Here is a 15063-nt window from a genome sequence, read left to right on the forward strand (position 1 = left end):
TTATGGCCTCTGAGACATTTTAAATATGGGTGCACTGATATACCTGCAAGCAAGATACTCATATACATAAAATAAATAAAGGAATATTTTTAAGAAAAGAGTTTCAAGGGGGAGAAGATCCCAAAGTATAACTGCACAAGGGCCCAAAATAGGTACAAAAAAGCCTTACCCTCAGGTAGACAAGTAAAGGGGAAGACTTCCTCAGGCCAACCCACTCAGTGGGATCAACAGGAGCACTGTAGAGCAGAGACTTGTTCAACTCATTAAGTGGTATGTTGGTTTGGTTTTCATTTGGCTGAAAAGAAGAGAAAACGGAGTGAAAATGGCCCGTGAGATTGGGAAAGCTCAGATCGTGCTCCTTCAGCGTTAGGACCCATTTCAAGAGAGGACTCTCAGGTTGAGGGCAGATTTAGATCCATCACAGAGCCAGAATAGATCCAACCTGGGTGAGGTGACTGACAAGTTAGACAGAATGTGCTTGGGGGTGAAGGCTCCCCGAATATCTCTGATTCCCTTAAGGGCAGTGAGGAAGGACCCCCATGTTTTAGGCTCACCAAGGAGCAGTTGACAGAAAAGTTCTCAGGCTTAATTGTTTGCAGCTGGTACAACATTTTGCAGACGATGATCACACATGTCCAGACAGTGCAGACACTGGAAGCCACGCGGCGGAGTTTGGCATACGGCAGAGCAAAAGCCCATGAAATCAAAAATACATAGTTGAACAGAGACACCTGAAAACATAAAATCAGAAATGGGGACAAAAATATTTGGCATGGCAGGACATCTGGAAGACAGGATGATGCAATTCTCCAGTCCAGCCAAGGCTGGCTGGTTCTTCATGTGTAAGGCATTATCCTAGGTGTTGGGGTACCATGGTGATCAAAGTGCTATTGCCTTGAGGAGACTATATCACATACAGCAGAGAGACATACAAACAAGAAATGTCAATATAATGTAGCAATAGCTAAGCTATAGGTGTGTGCAGGCTCCTGTGAGACCATCCTGAAGTGGTCTTCAGTTCAATGAGATGGTTGACAAAGAGCTGAACCAGCCTGGGGAAGATGCGAAGTACACCGCAGGTCAAGGATGCAGAAGCAAAGTCAGGAAAGCTAGAGATAGCAGATGTAGACAACAGGAACCTTTAGGGCTAGTCATGGATGAGAACAGAGATGCAGCTTGAAGTTTCGATGTATCCCTTTTGAACTATGCAAAGGCACATGAACTCACTCTTTAGAAAATAGAGATCTACTCATAGGCCTTATGCAGGGGAATTTGAGATTTGCATCACATTTAGGTAAATGCCACAGAAGAACAGAGGCCGAAATGTAAGAGCTACACTGGAGGCCAGAGACCAGCTCGAAAGTGGCAGAGGAGATGTAGGGTCAGAGATTCCACAGTTGTAGGGAAGTCTATGATTCTGTGGTTGCGTGGAGGAAGACACATCTGGAGTGGGGTGAGAACTAAAACTAGCTAGATTTGATGGCATTGGCTTCATAGTGGTAGGCTATAAGTGGAGAAGATATGAAAAAAAAAAACCCCAGGTTTCTTCAGAAAGTCTGACCGGGTGATAGTGCCATTGCAGAGACACAAAATATCAAAAATGTACTGGTTTAAGGGGGCAGACAATGAGTTCAACTTTTCCATGTTGGCTTTGGCTGTAATTGAGTTTATCAGTCAGAAAGATGTTCTTAGGTCTAGTCATTTACAATAGTTAACAGTTCCTCAAAGAATACAGAGGCACCACTATCTTATTCAGTCATGGAACATCTTCATTTTTTTTGATACTATCTTAGAGGCATTAATAGTCTTAGCTAAAAATTATAGCATGCACTCAGTATAAAAATTGAACATGTACTATGGTGGTTTGAATAAGAGGTGTCCCTCAGCCTCTAGTAGTAGAACACCTGGTCAGCTGGGGGCTCTGTTTGGGAGGGTCATGGTACCTTTAGGAGCTGTGGTCTAGCTGGAGGAAGGCAGTGTCACTGGGAGTAGGCTTTGAGAGTTCATAGCCTTGTCATACCTCTCTCTCTCTCTCTCTCTCCTTCCTGCATATGCTTTGAAGATGTGGGTGCTCAGCTTTCTGGCTGCCTCCTCCTCCCATGCTTCCCCACTATGACACTTTTATCCCTCTGCAATAGTAAGCCCAGATAAACTCTTCTATCTATGAATTGCCTTGGTCATGGTATTTTATCACAGCAACAGCAAAGTAACTAATTACATGTACCATGTACACAGTCCTATGGGCTATGGAAGGTAAGGCTCCAAATTTGGAAATTTGCCTTCAAATCCATAGCATCAGAAAATATCAATGGGTTATTATGGTATATGTGCAACCTGTTGCCTGCTACTTTTCTACTTAGCTACCTGCCAGTATTGAAGCAGAGAATCTCTCTAATGATAAAGTACTGAAATATTAGAATAGAAAGAGCTGTCTTTCAGAATCAGTTGAGGAGGAAAGAAATGCAGTTCATGGGAATGAGCTATAAAGTAGAAGGGGCTCATAAACACACTAACTGTTGTGTTGTATACAATTTGTTTTGATCAATGAATTGACTCTTCTCCATCAGTCAAATTTCTGGTCAACTTGAATGTTAAAAAGCAATTGTATTAAAGCTGTTTATTGTGAAATAAGTCTCTGCTTTCCTTTTGCTGTGTATTTAAAGCATTGACTACAAAAGCGGTATAAGTAATTTGTACAGAATTTTTCATTTTTTATGTGATAGAAGATAACATGTTTTATTAAGTCCTATCTTGGTTCAAGGTAACATCTCATGAGGATTCCCTGCTTTCAGCAAGCATGCAGAATGGTGTACTAAGTCCATAAATGTCCATAACAAAGCCCTGGAACAAGCATGGCGCCTGGGTGAGCCACGCTGTGATGGGGACTCCCAGCTGAGCCTAGCCCATGGCGAGAAAGATGGCCCTGCTAACATCAGATCTGAATTGAGAAGTAAAGTATATAAACAGAAGCTAGGTGGGCAGGAGGAATTGCAGGTCTAAGGCCTTATAGACAAGAGAGAATATGCAGTTGGCACATTCCTGAAAAGCAAGTCTTTTAATAAGAGGGACTTGTGATTTGAAGCCTATATCACCTAGAGTATCCAGGAATGGCACTGTTCAATGGTCTGAGCCATAGCATCGGGTTCTTACTCCATATGATTATGAGACTGAGAGACATCCGTGGCCACATTTTAAGTAGAGAGGACTAACATGATCACATTTACACCCTGGAGAGATGGTCTAGTTGTAATATGGAAGATGAGTTAGAGGGAGAAAAGACAAGGGCCAAAGTGGAGAATCTCTTAGTTACGTGAAGGGAGAGATGACATAGGCAGTGGGTTGAGTTTCAGAGAGAACTGGCAGAGGTTCTTTGGGGCATACGTGAAATAAGGTCATGTAGAGTTGATCAATGAGAGCAAAGGATTGAAAACAGATCAGCACCCTTTCATGTGTGAATGGGTGGTAACTGGGTCTCAGGAGTGCATGCACACACTCCTTAGACAGGAAATAGGGTAAAGAGGCTGTGGACAGGGCCTAGAGCCAGGGACAGCAAGAGAGGAACTTCAGGGGAGATAATGAGAGGCACAGGGAAGAACCAGAGCAGGGGTAGGGCCAGGAGAAAGGACAAGGTGTGCAGGACAGGATGTGGTCACAAGCACCCAGTGTCCTAGAGGTCTCAAAGAGAACAGGGACTGTGCTGGGGGCAAACCTCAGTGTACCTTGTTCCAAACTCCTATCCTGCAGCACCGTGGGCTTGTCATCTCTTGGATGACAAATGAAGCCATGTTATATATGTGTATTTATGTGCAAACGAGTGCAGGTAGAGCCCTGGAAACAACAAAGGGACCCATGAGATAGGAAAAGGGAGGTTTTAAGGGTGGGGAGGGGAGCAGAACACATGTGATACGAAGTAGAAGAGATAACATTGGAGGCAGAAAGGCACAGTGGGAATGAAAGCCAGGGAGACGTGGGACAGAAGCAGGGTCAGGGGGATCAACCAAAATGAAGTATGTACGGTAATGCCATAAAGGAATCTGCCATTCCATTTGCTAATCAAACAACAACAATAATACCTGGACCACAATACTCAATGAAACAGAATTTCCAGGGAAACAGTGGTTCATCCCTGGATGTAACAAGTATGCTAGAGGTTCTTACTATCAAGGAACTGGGGAGAGAATTCTATACCACAATGCCTCTGAACATACAAAGTACTTTCATACAAACTGTTATCTTGTCTAAAGAGAAGCTTTGTGAGAAGGGTCCTCTGAGAGAACTGGGGTTGCTTTGATCCCTGTTTGCTCTTGTTGGCCTCCCTCCCTCTCAGAGTTCACAGCTTCAACTGTCACCTCTGGGTGCAGCACTGTGCATGAAATAGCCTAGTCAAATATAGCCAGAGATCCCTGTAAATCTCTCTAACAGAGTTATTGTCACTTTAGTTTTTATTTACCAGTCATTGCCATGAGACAAGGATGTGGGGCTTCTGAAAAACCTGGATGTGTAAACTCTAGAGGGTTGGCCACAAGCTAGGTGGCTCTGGTATCCAATTTGTACCTAGAGGATCAAGTGACTTAGACGAGGGCTGACATTCTCAGAGAGTGGATTGTGCTGATGCAGGGAGAAGGCAGAGAGCTCTAGGGAAGCACTGCTTAGAGTCGCAATGAGACCCCGTAGAGAAGCTGTGCTGGGGACCCAGGGATTGGGCAGTGACAGCCCTGGAGGAGCCTCCAAGAGGGAGAGGGTAGACTTAACAAGAGTGGACACATAGGTTAAGTCAGAACTTCCCCCACCCCCAAACCCCAGGTCCTGTCCTTATATGAACCCTGTTCAGCTCAGGGGACTCCTAACGCAAAGGAGGTAACCAGAGGAAGTGCAGAGAGATCTTAAGAAATGGCAAGTAGCTAGGAAAATGAGACGTTTCTGACCAGAGGAGGAACCTGAGATTTGATTATTGTCCTATACTGGGACAGTTTTAATTTCCAGAGTAAGATCTGCTTGTACTTTGAGAAATTCACTGTAGGGTATTGTATTTCCTAGGAATTAATCAGAAAGCATGCTGCATTTCAGGCCTCGAGCAAAGCCTTTCTGGTAGAATGAGCTGTAAAGGGTGATGGTGGTCCAAAATAAAGGTGATTTATCAAAAGTCAGTCACTTAGTATGCCAGTTACATTAGGAAGCTATCACACGCTAAGAGCCTAGAGATCGGAGGGGAAAGCTCCAGAGGGGCTGGCACCCAATCATCACACAACAGCTCACCCTTAGGGCATCCCACCTTGTCTGGGTGTTAGAACAGTTCTATGATGGTGGTATTTGAAGAATGCTAGGAAAAGGAGAGGTTGGGTGAGGTTCTATGCTTCTCTGAGAATTTTAGAGTTAGAGGTTAGAAAGGTGCATTAGGATGAAAATTCTGGAAGTCTGCAGCTTGAATCACAAAGGAACTGATCATATTCCATTAAAGGCTGTTTTGCGTTGGTGTAGCAAGGTGACCAGGCTATGGTCCTTACATACTTGATTGTCTGTTAACAAGACTCCACTGTTGAGACTAAGTACAGGTGATTTAAAACTGTCCGCTATTGGCTTAGGATTTGTAAGAAAGTGGTGTCATTTACCCTCTCCTAACCCTTCTCTTCGACTTCAGACAGGGGATGCTCTGAGCCCCCTTGCACCAATTCCTGTTATTAGCACCCACTTCCATCATCAAAGTGTCTTATCAGGACTTCACAACTGTGAGACACAGCTTTTGTAATCAGAAGCTGTATACATGCCAGATTGGCTTAATTTAGAAATGGTCTTCCTCTGTGTTTAGTCAAATGCCTACTTTTGCTCTTTTCCCATTCTTTTTAATATTTTGGCCTTCATGTTTTAAAGGAAGTAGTCAATTTGCCTATGCAGTTTAAACTTTTAACTCTGGCTAGGCTAGATTTTGGGTCCAATTAACTTATAGATTGGATTGTTTACTAATATAGTCTATGTTATTTCTGCTACAGACATCACAGGGAGGAATGAGATCTGTTTTGTTCCCACCTGAAAACAATTACCAATCCACTCCAATTGATTTGTATGAAACTGGACAAAGGTGTAGTTTAGTCTGTCTACTGTTTAGCTCCAATCAAGCTCCATTCCCTAGGAATCTCTGCCAAACATTTTAGTCTGGAATGTTGTACTTTAAGCTACTCTTATTGAACTTTTAAAAGATTATAGGCAGTGAGTAACAACATAATTTTACAGTGCAAAGACTCTTTGAATTGTAAGTAACTTAAAAGAAGTTCAGAGAAATTAGACGTGTGCAAAAATTATTGCTTCTTTGTCTTTTGCCCAAGATCAGTTGTAGAAGTAGGTAATAATTATTTGATGAATAAATTGAAAGAAAGCTCCGTTCTCCACAGTAAACATGAAATAATTGCTGACAGAATGATGATTCTTTTCTTTACTAAGAAAAAAATCCCAGAAGTGTAATACGAGTACTGATTTCATATCGTATCTAAGAAAATAATAAGCAAGGTGAGCTCTAGTGAAGATTTTATTACATTTTGGAACTCGAGTTTATTGCTTGGCAACGTAAGGTGGAACTTTACTGCTTTCCCCGAAGAGAACTCAGGGAGACGGATTCCCCTATGTGGTGCAGGAAAGCAGCCCACTCCCACACACCTTTGCAATATGACCACAACTGGAAAGTAAGCCACAGGGGTCTCTACTCTGCTGGCTTTCTCCCCTCTCTGCTCCACTCACCTTGGGTCTTCTGTATGTTACAGCATATGCACTACACATGTCTTGAATCCCCATGGTAAAGGGTATTACATTACAAATGTCATGGACACTTGGACAAAGAAAATGCAGATCTGCTGTGTTCTGTTCACCCTGACAATACAAATAACACTTGCCTCTTTCACAGTCACCCAGATAATGTATGAAGAAACAATTTTAATGATATGCAACTCCAAGATCCACCACATGAACACCTGCAGCTTGTGAAAATATTCCAGAAATTTTAAGAAGAGTACAGTGAGTCGGTCAATCACCAGATGCCATTTGTTCCTTAAATCTGCAAAACAGAAAACACACCAGGAGCATCAACATTTTTGTTACTAATTAGAGCATACCTTATAACTTTCAGATTGGGATAATAATCTGCCCAGTAGTCCTGGTGGATGAGTTCTGTGAAATCTGGAAAGGGGGTGCCAAAGAATCCCAAGTCATGCTGCGGATGAGGGACAAAAGCTGAGATCAAAAGACAATGTTATTATATATGCCCTTTAATTAAATCAGTACAAAGAATTTGTCCCAATTTACTTTTAAAGCTATATAGGCTACAATTCTCTGATAATCTTAAGTGCTTTCTATAAATGGCATCTTTCTTATCAAACACTGCTACCATAAGTGACAAATGAGTGGAAAAGGCTGTCCATTCTCCCTTAATAAGTGAGCTCATCAGCTCTGCGGTGGGTGGGGATAGCCTGCATGCCTTCAGAATGAACATGGTTTCATGGAGTGTGGTCAGATTCATTCTAATCACCTTTCTTAAGCAAATCAGGCTGTATTATTTCTACCATAGGGACACGCATCAATCTCACACTTTACTGGTTAACTCCACTGAAAGCCTCACAGGACTGTTTTGTCTTTTTCTGCTTCCAACATGGTTATATCAACGTGACACAGGTATCTGTAACATGACTGTCTTTGGATCTGAACAATCACTGAGGGTTTTTTCTTTTTTTTTAGTCTTTTTGAGACAGGGTCTCCTTGTAGCCCCAGCTGTCCTGGAACTCACTATGTAGACCAGGCTGACCTTGAACTCATGAAGATCTGCCTGCCTCTGCCTCCCAAGTGCTGGGATTAAAGGCGTGCGCCACCACGCCTGGCTGCAGTGAGGTTTTAATGATGGTGAAAAATGCTTGTTACAGAGTGACTCAGGTGACAAGTAGAAAGAATATAATTTGGAGGTATGGACAACATAGACATGAGGGTGTGAGGGCACAAGGTACAATTTTGGTGAGACCTTCTTAGTAAAGCTCAAAACCCTTTAAAGAAGTAAACTGAAATTCCAGTCTTAATTCCTTGCCTGGCAGAGCTCTCTCATAATGCCAGGGAGCAAGTGCAACCTAGACATAGAGAGGGCATCTGGTGCTCTCTTTGCGTCTCCTGAGATGAGATGGAGAAGGCACAGGCCCCGGGAATGCCTTTGAGAAGGATTTTCTGCCTCATGGCTGTTTTTCAGCTTTTGTTTTCTACTCTTACACAGAAAAGAACTAGCCAAGAGTACAGAATCTCAGTCCAGCAGTCGCCTCAGAAACTCTGCTCCCCTACTCTCTGTGGACTACGACAGGATCAAGCTCTTGACCTTTTGCATTCTCTGTCAGATAACATTTCATGATCAACATGGTCATTTGATTCTTATTCCTAGTTAAAACATCATTCCAAGTCTATGAAGAAAGCAGTAAAAAATAACCTAAACAATAAAGAGGTGTGCTGGTTAGTTTTTGTCAACTTGGCACTAACTAGAGTCACCTGGGAAGAGGGAACCTCAACTGAGAGCTTTCTCCATTGAACTGCCTTGTATCCATGTCTGTGAAGCATTTTTAAAACTGCTAATCGATGTAGGGGATCCAGCTCACTGTGGGAGGTGCTATCCCTAGGCAGGTGGGTCTGGGTTGTATAGGCAGGTAGGTGAGCAAGCCAGCAAGCAGGATTCCTCTGTTGTTGCTTCAAGCTTCTGCTTTGAGTTCCCATCTTGGCTTCCCCCAGTGACAGACTGTGACTTGGGAATTATAAGATGAAATAAGCTCTTTCCTCCTCAAAGTTGGTTTTTATCACAGCAATAGAAAGCAAACTAGGACAAGAGGGAATGCTTAATCACAGTGCTGACCAAAACATAGCAGGTTCTGGTTTGAAATAGCAATGATGCAATTGCACACCTTCTCTCCCAGTTGTTTCACCCTTAAGCACTGGACCAGAACTAGAAATATATTCATAATTATGTTTCCTGGACATGCCTCAGAAGGGCTTTCCCAAGAACTATGTGTGAAGGCAACATCAGGTGTCATCAGTGGTCCTGTGCAGGGGCATGTTTTTGCTTATGGTAGGACCCATCTTATGAGTTTCTGATACAGCAGATGGTGGGACACATCCCTTTGGATCTCTTGAAGGCACCTCTGTCAGGGATTGGTAATCAGTCATTTGCTTTCTTCCTCATCAGTCAAATGAAAAGGAAAGTATTGCAGTAATTGGAATAGGAATGTTATCACTCTTGTAACCAAAAATCTTCAACGTGTATTTGACCTAGTCACTGACAGGTCCTTTGGGGAAAGCCACTCTGTCCCTTGCTGTCAGGCCAGCTGCCAGATGGGGACTGGTTACCTGATGACTCCTCCTCTTCAGATTCCTCCTCCTCATCTTCCTCCTCCTCGGACTCCTCACTGTCTTTCTCTGGCTCACCCTTCTCCTCCTCCTTGGAGCATTCCTCCAACCTCTCCTCCCCAGGCTCTACCAACTTCTGCACGTCAGGTTTGTCCAGGCTGGTGGTCAGATTCATAATCGCTAGGTCTGGGAGGCTTCCTTCTGGGTGGGCCAATCTGTAGGCAGAGGGCAGCTGAGTTAGAGGAGGAAAGGGTGCCAAGAGAGGTGAGCAAGGGGCAAGTAACGGAGGATAAACCAAGGAAAATCAGCACATGTGCAAAAACCTTGTGATGTGGGGTGGTTAGCTTCTTGCCACTTTTTGTTGGTTTGTTTTAAGTTCTTTCTAAAAACAAACTGTCAACTCGGCTTTGGTTAGATTTTCTTATTCAGGTTCTAGTGATTGGTCAGGAATGAGAGCTACTGACACCTAAACTTGACATTTTTTCCTGGAGGAGAAAATGGTCAGAGTTTAGGATATAGAAGCATGAAATGGCATCATGTAGAGCAAGCATTTCATGACTTCACAGGGGGACTTACTCATTCTGGTGGATTGGTAATTTTTTCTTGATGCTGCTCAAAGTAATTGAAATAGAAAGGAAAAAAAGGAGATGAGAACAGAGGAATTATAAGGAATGTCAGAGATCACACATCATGCTATATATCATCCACTATCGCATTGGGTAGGCCAGGTGCGGTGACGGCCTAATGCCAAGTGCATTCCAGAATGGCACCAGTAGCGTGCTTTTGCTGTGAGCAACTGATCTGAGTGGACAGGATGGCTGGTTTTCAAGGGAGAGAATATATAGACTCCCAAGTCAAATGGCATCATGCTCTTTTAGTAAGGCAGCAAACCATCTTGCAAGAATCGAGTCATTCATGGGTTACCTAAGTCTTTTCAAATTCTTAAATCATGTATGCGCTTAGTCAACCTTGATATTGGCTAACCCCATGCTACCAGCTTCTAAAGCATATGCCAAGGAATCACACACTTTCAAGAGGAGTTACAGCATCTGCATTGCATCCCGTCAGAGGTTACCAATGTGAATGGTGGACTGGCAGCTGTGGGAGGCTGTGTGGGATCTGGAGCCTGAGTGAGAATGCAGGAAGGTAGTGTTCACTATCCTGACAGTAGCATGGGGTCCCCCAGTTTACTTCATAGTGGGCAGAAGAAACTGGGAGTTTTTCCTCACTATGTTTTTGAGGCAGAGTATCACTACATTTGCTCAGGCTGAATTCAACCTCCCAGGCTTAAGCAATCCTCTTTCCTTAGCTACCCAAGTAACTGGGATTATGGGTATGTGTCATATGCCCATATTCCTACAGTTCTCAAAAATGAACAGCCCTTTATTCATATTCAAGTTAATGTTGTAAAGAACACCTGTGGATAATATTGTATGTCTTAGGAACAAGTCTTCTGGAACCCTTGATCATCTTTTCAGTTTGCAATAATTACCATAAATTTCAACCTGGTTATAACAGATCAGGCAATGCTATTATACAAACATAGTGTGGAGTTTCAGACATTTAGCCTTTTTAAAATTTAGTTAATTTTTTTATGAAATGAGTGGAACTGACTGAATAAAGTCTAAGTTATCATTACTGTATCTATTTCATACTTGAAAACATGCCTATGGTTTGAGGGAGGTGCTGTGATGAATTCAGACTGTCCTAGGACTTTAAGAACGTAATAGAAATTCCCTTTAACAGGGGTCAAGTAGGTAGATTATAATATGCTAGAACAAACTGTTATTTTAATGAAAAATGAATGTCTAAGGAGAGTTCAGCCTAGGCGTGGGGTTGGGGGTAGGATTATGTTGACATTTTACTGTCTTATCTTAAGCTGGTCAATGGTTAACTCATCCTCTCTATTTCTGGAAAGTTCTTTTTGTCTTCTACAGAAATGCTGCATATTAACCTCATCCATCATATTTTCTGACCCTGCTTTGTCAGGTCTGTGTATTGACTGTGGCTGGGTGTGGCAGCAGCTGGGTGGGTGCTGCTGTTATCAGTATGCACTTAACTCTCTTTGAAAGTGCCACAGGGCAGCACTGTTTAAGGAAGAAGACATCTGTCATCAGGACAGGGAATTTGGTCATTTATACTTACAGAAGTGTGATCCCAGATTACATTTTAAATGTCTGCATAGACTTCCCACTGATCTAAAGACAAGTTCCTAATAACCACTGCTATTCGTGGAATGAAGCTCCTTGTCAACGATGAGGACCACATGGCAAAATGTCCTCAGCAAGGATGCCCCAAACTGCTGTGCCATGAGCAGGGAATACTGAGGGGTATCAATTTAAATGACAGAATCAAAAGATGTTGGAAGAAGCCTTTAAGAAGTAAAGAAAAAATTTGTAATCACCTACAAGAGCTCTGGGCCAGACAGAACTAGGACAGAAGAGCCCTGGGCTCCACATCACACGCTTCTCTCAACTCTGATCTATTCTCATGAGGAAATGGGCCATGGAATATCCAGGTAGCCCTCGAAGCAGTCTAACCTCATAGGCTTGTGATGGATGACAAAAGAGAAGGGAAAACATATATAGGGGGATTTTAACCTTCTGAGAATTTTGGTGGGTTGCATCTCTTATTATACAGTCATGAGAATATGTGTACATGCTCCAGGCATGAAGTTTAGGAATCAGAAAGCCTGGAGCAGAAGGTATGATGCGAACAGTGTCTACTCACATGGCAGGCTCTGGCCATACCTCCCTGAATATGCCCAATCTCACCTATATAGATGGCATGGTGAGGTACTGAACCCGTCTTCTTAGCCTGAGTCAGCTGATTTGTAGGATAGAAATAATTGAGCCTACTACTTCACATGATATTTTGAAAATTAAGGCTGTTTCTATGAGTGTTTAACATTATGAGTAGCTACACAGGAAAATTTAAAGGCAAAGAATTATCTTCTAAGAATAGATTTTCATGTTAGGTTTTAATTTCCTGAGTACTAAGTCCATCCTAATGAAAAAGCAGGATTGGACATTGCTCTTGCACAGGCCACTCAGTGATGGGCAGCAGGGACGACGCTAAACGTAGACCATCACTCTGCTGCTGCCAGCCCATGTATATTTTATAAAAGCTTTTCAGAAGGGAAAAGGCTGATGTTTCTTCCTGGGAATCCGTTCTCCACGCTTTGCTCACTGTTCTGTGTGTAACACTGACCACTGCAAACGCAGAGCTCAGGGGCAGAATCTGCTACACAGAGCAGCCAGACTTGTCCCCAGGAATGCTGGTGTCCCTTAAATCAGTTTCTGTTCCCCTAGGAAATTAAATTAAAAAAAAATGAAGCAATGCCTACTCCAGGAAACTCTCCTTGGGCTCCAGACTATGGAATTTACAATACTTGTGCTTCCTTACTGATTCTCTCATGCAACTGATGTTCAGAGGAAGGACTTCAAGTACTTTGGGACTCCAAGTAGACACAGGATGGGCTCAGAGACTCTCTTTCATTTCCTTACTTCAAACCATTTCATATTTAAGTTTCCACAAGAAGTTGATTTTCTCAGGGGGCTGGAGAAATGGCTCAGCGGTTAAGAACACTGGTTGTTCTTGCAGAAGACCCGGGTTTTAATCCCAGCACCCACATGGCAGCTAACAACTGTCTGTAACTCCAGTTCCAGGGGATCCAATGGCCTCTTCTGTCCTCCACGGGCATTGCATGACATGGGTGCACTTATCTACAGGTGTATTTATGCAGGCAATACACTCATACACACAAAATAAAATAAATAAATATTTTAAAAAAGTTCACTTTCTCTTCTACATCTTCTTTATTTTTACAGTTGTCCAGGTGACTTTGCTTTTATTGTGGTTTACCCTCTGAACTCTGGCCCTCTCATTGTCTATTTGGGAAGTAAAATGGTTTTCCCTTTTCACATCCTAAGTGATGTGGATGGCATTCATCTGCTCGTTTATTGATCCACTCTTTCCTTTGTATCCTCAGAGTTATGTCCTGTTCCACCTGTGCCCACATTTTCTTCTGAGTGTGTGTTTTGGAGACTCTCTTCTTGAAGTCATCAATCCCGTTTTGCTCGATCTGTCTTCTTTGTATCTTTGAGCTTGCTCACACTACAACTCACTGAATGTTGGTGAGACCATTCTGTCCCTGGGGACACACTCTTCTTTGAAACAAATTGTGTGACATGGAGATGTAAAGAGGTTTAATTTTGTACTAGGACTTGATTTTTAAAAGTTACATATTAAACTATTTCTAGTAAAAATTGAAATTCTGCTATTGCAAATCCCTTCATCTAAATTCTATGAATTTTTAATGATTCTAATTTGGAATGTGTGAAATATAAATTGTATTCATTCCTTTCATTAGATATTAGAAATGTCTAAAGTAAGAAAAAAGGAGATGTGCTGCAAATTTGTACTGTTTTTAATATTAATAATATTTAAAGAATTTGACAGGATTCATTAGCATTTTTAGAAGGTTGTATTCACATATAGGCAATTGACTTGGGAAGCTAGTATCGTATCTTAAACATGTATGGTAGTGATTTATCTGAGAAAAATCGACTAAGCAAGGTTAGATATAATGGGTCTGCTTCTGTTTAATGGAAAGACTGAACTTCGTTCCTGGTAAAATATTCTATTTCACACCATTTGCTAAATCAGTTGGAATTTCCTTCAATTAAATCACATTTTCAAGTTTTATCAAAGTAACCCATACTTGACACTTTCTTTTCCCTCTCACCTTTTAAGGTAGTGTCTATATTGTAATTATTCTATAAGGTAAATTTTAGATATACATTCTTTATAAATCTGGAAATAACATTTCTAAGCATAGTTTTCTTCTTGAAATACATTGAACAAAAGAAATAAATTATAAGATAAGGGAAGCTTATTTACTTTATTAAATAACTCATCCTATCAGTCTCATTGAAGAGGAGGTCCTATTAAATTTGGACACACTTTAAATACAACATGTGCATTAGAAATGAGAGTCAGGTGTGTTTGGTAATGTTTCATGAAGGGATTATGCTAAGCTTTCTTCAAACTCTCCTCCATAAGGAGAGAGTTCACTGGAAAGAAGATAGTAGCAAAATTGGAACGCTTTAAGATTTTAGTTATTTTGGGTGACTCCGAATCCCAATGTAGCCATCTCTTAAAAATAAATGATAATGCTTTATGACAGAGAGTTGTTCTTTTGTTTGAACAGATAGGATTTATGTAGCTGCTGAAGATTGTTAATTAGAGTGCATCTTATTTTTCTACCTAGCAGCAAAATGCCAGAGCTGGGGTTTTCCCTCCTGGCTGACAGTCGCACTGGCTCTGGCAGACACCAGTCAGCCCTCATCCACCTCCTTCTCCACAGTGAAGGGCTCTACTTTTGCACTTTCTTCGAGACCTCCCACCTTTCAGAGTTTTTTATTCGGGGTTGTATACCTTAGTATTTTCCTTAAAAGCAAAGTGAATGGAACAGAAACACTAACAAAAGTTTCAGAGAATTATTTCATTAATCACGTTCACTGTAAAATGCATGCTTCTGTTAGCTAAATTAGTAGCTTTTATAATTAAAGACATGGAAAGATGGGAAGGGATCATTGACTTTCCTTACCAGGTAAAGTAAGAATACTTTGTGTAAACTGGATCCCTAGGAATTTTTTCTCTGTGCTTTTGGGGTACTTTGGATACCTCTGCATACACTTTTATCGC

General features: G+C 41.8%; 1 protein-coding gene across 2 annotated transcripts in view; it reads right to left on the reverse strand.

Annotated features, from left to right (window-relative positions):
- Piezo2 (piezo type mechanosensitive ion channel component 2) overlaps positions 1 to 15063 on the reverse strand; it is a 442859-nt gene that overhangs the window by 85907 nt on the left and 341889 nt on the right. The window contains exons 19-23 of one of the 2 annotated variants that reach the window (XM_029564318.1): positions 9931 to 9963; positions 9355 to 9569; positions 6882 to 7042; positions 555 to 731; positions 170 to 295 (exon numbers count right to left, since the gene is read on the reverse strand). In XM_029564318.1, the coding sequence (XP_029420178.1) occupies positions 170 to 295; positions 555 to 731; positions 6882 to 7042; positions 9355 to 9569; positions 9931 to 9963 (712 nt within the window). The remainder of the gene's footprint in view (positions 1 to 169; positions 296 to 554; positions 732 to 6881; positions 7043 to 9354; positions 9570 to 9930; positions 9964 to 15063) is intronic. The other variant, XM_008834681.3, reaches the window with a different exon arrangement.

This window comes from Nannospalax galili, unplaced genomic scaffold (assembly GCF_000622305.1).
Source record: "Nannospalax galili isolate Female #2095 unplaced genomic scaffold, S.galili_v1.0 scaffold155, whole genome shotgun sequence".
Taxonomy (NCBI): domain Eukaryota; kingdom Metazoa; phylum Chordata; class Mammalia; order Rodentia; family Spalacidae; genus Nannospalax; species Nannospalax galili.